The sequence below is a fragment of the Urocampus carinirostris genome, chromosome 20 (genome assembly GCF_059441175.1).
Source record: "Urocampus carinirostris isolate Australia breed hairy pipefish chromosome 20, RoL_Ucar_1.0, whole genome shotgun sequence".
Lineage (NCBI taxonomy): Eukaryota > Metazoa > Chordata > Actinopteri > Syngnathiformes > Syngnathidae > Urocampus > Urocampus carinirostris.
In genome coordinates, this window is record NC_142368.1 from 439026 (window position 1) to 444574 (window position 5549).

Genomic DNA, 5549 nt, shown 5'->3' on the forward strand with positions numbered 1-5549 from the left:
TTGACGTGTAGCATTGCGTGTCAGAGGAATAAATCCGACGACATTATTCGTTCAAAGCACGTCGGCAACAAGAGAGTCCGTCGCCTTTCTCGCGTTTCCTTTATTGCAGTTTTTGGTGGTCGAATATATGTGAAGAAAACGCGCTGGAATTCTGCCAATTTGCCATTTTGTCGGTGAGACGCCGCTAAGCGAGTTAGCACCGCCGAGTCACGTGATCTGTCTTGTTTATAAGGAGGAAGTAGTGCAAAAACTTTGAATCTCTCGCCTTTATTCTTTTCCTTTGCAGGCGGAAAGGTAAGAAATACGTTGATCGCTAAGGTGCACGGGGAATCTTGCAGCCTGCTGATTTTTTCCCTTTGTTATTGTTGCTAAGAAATGTTCTCTGTTTCTTACATTCTTCTTACCATGCACCAATATTGCTTTCATGTCACTTTCATTCCAATTTAGAACTAAAGCAGGGGCCTCACATTCATTTTAGCCCGGGTAGGGGCCACAGGGTCGGACTAGAATATTAAATAGGAAAGGGGAGAGAGAGAAAATGATAGAAAGAGAAATAAGGGAATCCAATATTCTCATTAAAAGCTGAGCAATCACACTTTAAGTCAGGGGTGTCAAACTCATTTGAAGTCGGGGGCCACACGATAGAACAAACATTCTGTCGGGGGCCGGACGAGTTGATTGAGGAGAAAGAAAAAGAGAAAGAAATAAGGGAAAGAGGGAGAGCAAAGGAGGGAGAGTGGGACCAAGTGGGAAAGAGAGAGAGAAAGAGTGCGCCAACGTGAGAAAAAAAGAGATAACAAGAGAAATAGGGAGAGAGGGGGAAAAAGAGAGAGAAAGAAGGAAACCCAAAGAGAAATTGAAAGCGAGAAAGAGTGAAAAAGAGAGATAGAGAGAGTGAGAGAAAGAAATACAACTACAGCGTCTTTGTTGGAGGCACCTGGCTTTGGCAACATCAGGTGGACATATTTGAACCTGCGGCTCGTTTTTCTCTTGCGCTTCCCTCAGCGTTGTCCCGCGGGCCGGATTCCCTCCCTTAGCGGGCCCGTTCCGGCCCACCGGCCGCCGGTTTGACACCCCTGCTTGAAGTTCACGTCCAAACAACACATTGCGTCACTATTAAAACAACAATGATGTATTTGATCTTCTTGGAATGATATTACAAACTTTTGAAATTCGAAGCTTAAGTTTAGTTGAGCGACTTTTAAGGCCAGATGAGCGCGCTCGGATATTAGAAGACTTGTTATGACGGTTATGATATAACAATAGCAACAATCTGTGGTCTGTGCAGCCCTTTAAGACACTTTTGGATTAAGGGTGAAAGATTTGATACATTTGACTATGACAAATATTATAAAATGAACTACAAAGTACATGTACTCCCTTTGATGCGGTAGAGAGATTCGTTGACTGTTTTTTTTCAAGATACATTAGAAGGTTAGGCTGTCTGGAATGCATCAGACGCATTTTGATTACAGAATTCCTACCTGGCGACGCCTTTCGGCGAGGAGGGGGTGAAGCTGGCATCTGGCCCGCCCCGTGGGAGGAGTCAGTACGACCGTGGGAGGAGTCGGCACGCCCCACGGGAGGGGCTTAAGAAAAAGACGTGGGCAGATAGGAGATGGATCGTGAGAGAGGGGCTCGACGAAGAGCGGCACTCGTTCGGCTAATTCGATGGAATTCACTGAGTTGAATACTTTAAGAAAATAAATCTGCCCCCGTGTGGAAATGCAGGTCTCTTGTACATTTTTCCATAAAGAAGGTTATGTTTGGCTAATGGAGTCAGATAACGCTACATTTTTAAGAGTTTCATTCCCAACAAGGCCCAAACACATAAACGGAACTGGAAAAGGCTCCAGTGCTGTGTTTTCGTTCTGACATCTTGTAAATAGTTCCAAGTGAATTTGCAGTCTCCTGAATAGAGTCCGCATTTAAGATGAAAGAAGTGGGCTTCAAAAGATGCAGTAACCCTGATTTGAGTTTTTGGCGCAGGTCCTGAAAATGTGGTCGCAGCACGCTCACTGCATGTCCTGCGTCACCCTCCGGTGCACGTGGAGGCTCGGCCCCGAGATTTCCTGCCCGGTGATCGGCTGCCCCCTGGCGTGCGGGGCCACCTTTCATTCCTGCAAAAGCCAAGAACACGGGTTCCTGTGCCCCGTCCAGAAGGTGCCCTGCCTCAACGCCGTCTACGGGTGCCGCGCCGCCGTGCCCCGCCAGAAGATGGCCGCCCACCTCCGAGTCTGCCCGGCCGGGGCGGTGTGCTGCACCCTGCGCCGGATTCACTGCCCGACGGGGAACCGGGCCTCGGCGGAGCCGCCGGACCTCCGGGACCGGAAGGCCTTCGCCCGACCGGAGGTCGCCGGGAGCTTAGCTGGCGCTTTGGACTCGGTCAAGGCCGCAAATTCCTCTGAAGATTTAAAAGATGAAGCGAGCAGACCCGGCAGATTATCGCAGAACCGGGAAGAAGCAAGTTCAGGGGGGAAAAGTTGCTTCGACATGGAGGGACTGCTGGCTTCTTTTCCGGTCTCATTTTTACACAACTGGGAGAAGGTGAACACGGCGAACAAATTGGTTAGCGGAAATCACTGGGACAACGGCCCTGCAGGAGACACGGGAGAATCTATGAAAGACTCGCTCGATCCTCGAGTTGGGCTGATGTTTCCTGAGAGGAAGAGTTCATCGGGAGCAGAAAGAGAGGACAAAGGGTGGAACGTCTCCGATTTGGAAAAGGGTGAAGATCCTGACACAATGTGTTGCCCCCCTCCTACTTCCTTTCCGGTGTCTTTTTTACACAACCGGGAAAACCTGGCACAGACAAAGCTGGCTAACGGATTGGTGAGCAACGCAGACTTGGACGATGGCCTGGCAGGAGACACTGAAGAATCTATGACGGACTTGGTGGATCATCAAAATGGGCTGATCATCCAAGAGAAAAAAAGTCCATCGGGAACCAAAAGAGAGGACAAATGGGTGGAGATCTCCAGTTTGGAACAAGTTGAAGAACCCCACACAGTGTTTTTCCGCCCTCCAGAGCTCGGGAGGATCTCGGACAGCGGCTGGATTCCCTCGGGCGCTTCGTCTGAGTTCAGGCACCGGCTGCCGTTGACTCACTTGGCCAGTGGCTTTGCAGGAGAGAAAGGAGAATCCTTGAAGGATTTTGATGTGGTTTATCCTGGAGTTGGGTCGATGTTACTTGAGAAGAGTCTATTAGGAAGCCAAAAAGAAGACAAAGAGGTGGACATGTCTGATTGGGAAAAAGGTCTCGAAGAACCCGACGCAATGTTTTGCCACCCTGCAGAGTTCGAGAGGATCTCTGACGGCGGCGGGATTCCCTCAGGCACTTCATCGTCAGGGTTCGGGCAGCATCCGCCGCGGGTTTGCGCTCAAACCTTCCGCCGAGACGAGTTCCCCTGGCATGTCTCCAACGTCCACCTCGAGATCCACGCCTGGCTGGACGGCTGGATGGAACAACGTTGCCCCCTGGCTTCTTACGGATGCACCTTCTCTCAACGGAGGTTGTACCCTACCACTCCCGGGGCCGAGTCGGTCCGCGACCGGTTCCTGGGCTCCTTCGGGGTGCAGCCAGGCCCCGGGACCCCACCCCCCGGCGACTCCCGGCAGGACCGCCTCAGCGCCTTGCCCGTGGAGATCCTGCGGCTGGTGGCCGGCTTCTTGGACGGTTTCAGCCTTTGCCAACTGGCCTCGGTGTCCAAGAGGTTTCGAGACGTCTGCTCCAGCCTCCTCCAGACCAAAGGCATCGTGGAACTCCAGTGGGAAAAGCGACCCGGCTCAGGAGTGTCGTGGCGGGTGCGACGAAAAGTGAGTTTGGAAAATGCCATTCGGAATCAAAATCAATAAAGAGCCCGGAAAATACCGAACAATATTGTCTTTGACGTGAAAGCGGCCTTACCCGATGTGTTTTTGTTTTTTCCCGTCCGGAGGTTTGGCGCTTCAGCGCGGCCTTCGGTCCGGTGCGAAGGTGGGGCTTCGTTAACGTTCCTAGCGTGTCGGATCACCTGAAGCGGTGCCGGTACAACACCATCGTACGGCGGACGGCGCCGGTGCCCCTGCTCGGCGTGGGAGCGGGACGAGAGCGCTTGACCAAGAGAAGATATTTTTTGCCCGATGTTTGAAAACATGTTGCACAAAAACACCTTTTAATTGTTTAGCACTTATTGAACGAAATGTGTCTTTTTTTTTGCAACTACGAATGCCAAATCACCCGTTCAATCAGGGACGGCCGGGGGGCCGCGGCATCAGGTTCAGAAATATAGCCAGGGGGCCCGTCCTGGCGACCTATCCTATTTGTTTCATTTACAAATAAATATTCATGCAGACTTGTCCATGCTGTCTAGTCCAGCATGGTCGCCGTGGCAACCGGCTGGCCCCTCCCCTTGGGCACCAGCTGAAGCAGATCGCCTAATTTGTGCGTCTGCTACTTAAGGGTGGGTTTTGGGTTTTGCGAGGGCTGTCTCACTGCATTTTCTGTCTGCATTTCCCGTTCTGTTTTGCTCTGTCCTGTTTTGTTTGATTGATTTGTTTCTGTTTTGTCACTGAGTTTTTGGACTACTTTTATTTTGCTAAATAAAAGTTTTGATCGTCAACGCAATTGAGTTCTCCCTTCCTGCCTCCGTTCTGGTCCAGTCCCTCGTGACACATGCTCTATATCTTGATATTTGTTTTGAAGCAGATGAGTTTCATTAAATGGTTTTGAAACGTCAGCAATGAAAGCAGAAGAAGAGATGAAGTCCCTGTTTTTAAGCACTACATTTAAGTTGTAGTTTTGTCTCTAGTGGTATTTTTTTTTTGTGTATTTTTGTAGTATTCATTGTAGTATTACTGTCGTTTTATTGTTGTAGTATTTTCATAGTTGAGTTTCTGTAGAATATGTGTAGTATTTTTTGTTGTGGTAGAATTTTGTATACTATTTTGTCTAGACTTTTAGTGCAGGGGTTTCAAAGTCAACTGAGTTGGGGGCCTTGGAAGCTAGGGTCCAATTGGGCTTTTCCACAAAAACTGCTGATCCCAAAAAATTCTGCTCTCCTCAAATATTGTTGTTTCAAATTCCTGTCACAAAATAAGATTTCGAGCTATGAGGAATACAAACGTTCTCTTTTTCTGTCTTCTTTTCTTTTGCTTTCACTTCCTCTTTCGTTCACACTCTTTTCCCTGTTTTCTCTTTGTTCTTTCTCACTCTCACTTGTTCCAATTCCTTCTGTGTCTTGTTCTCTCTTCCTCTCTTCTCTTCTCTCTTTTTTATTTCTTGATCTTGTTTTCTTTCTTTTTTCCAGTTTCTTTTTCTTTCTTTTATTCATCGTTATCTCTTCTTTTTACTCGCACTAGTGAACCCGGTAGGAAAAATAGTAAGCAAAAACAACTGGAGGCTTGAAAAAGCAGGTAAAACCCTGACAGAGCGTCTCCACCAACAAAATTTTTTTTTTGCATTTACTGGAAAATGTGTGCATCGGCAACCTTTGGCACAATTGCACTCAGGTGTTTTTGCTTAATTGGGGCGGGGCCACGCCTTCAAAAGGACAAACCTGCCTCGGGCG

General features: G+C 48.8%; 1 protein-coding gene across 1 annotated transcript; it reads left to right on the forward strand.

The window, feature by feature from the left end:
* fbxo30b (F-box protein 30b) lies at positions 1–4606 on the forward strand. Its single transcript, XM_088325464.1, has 3 exons — positions 1–294; positions 1990–3816; positions 3939–4606. Exons 2-3 carry the CDS (start codon positions 1999–2001, stop codon positions 4128–4130), a joined length of 2010 nt encoding a protein of 669 aa, XP_088181590.1. The 5' UTR covers positions 1–294; positions 1990–1998; the 3' UTR covers positions 4131–4606.
* Positions 4607–5549: the final 943 nt, after the last annotated feature.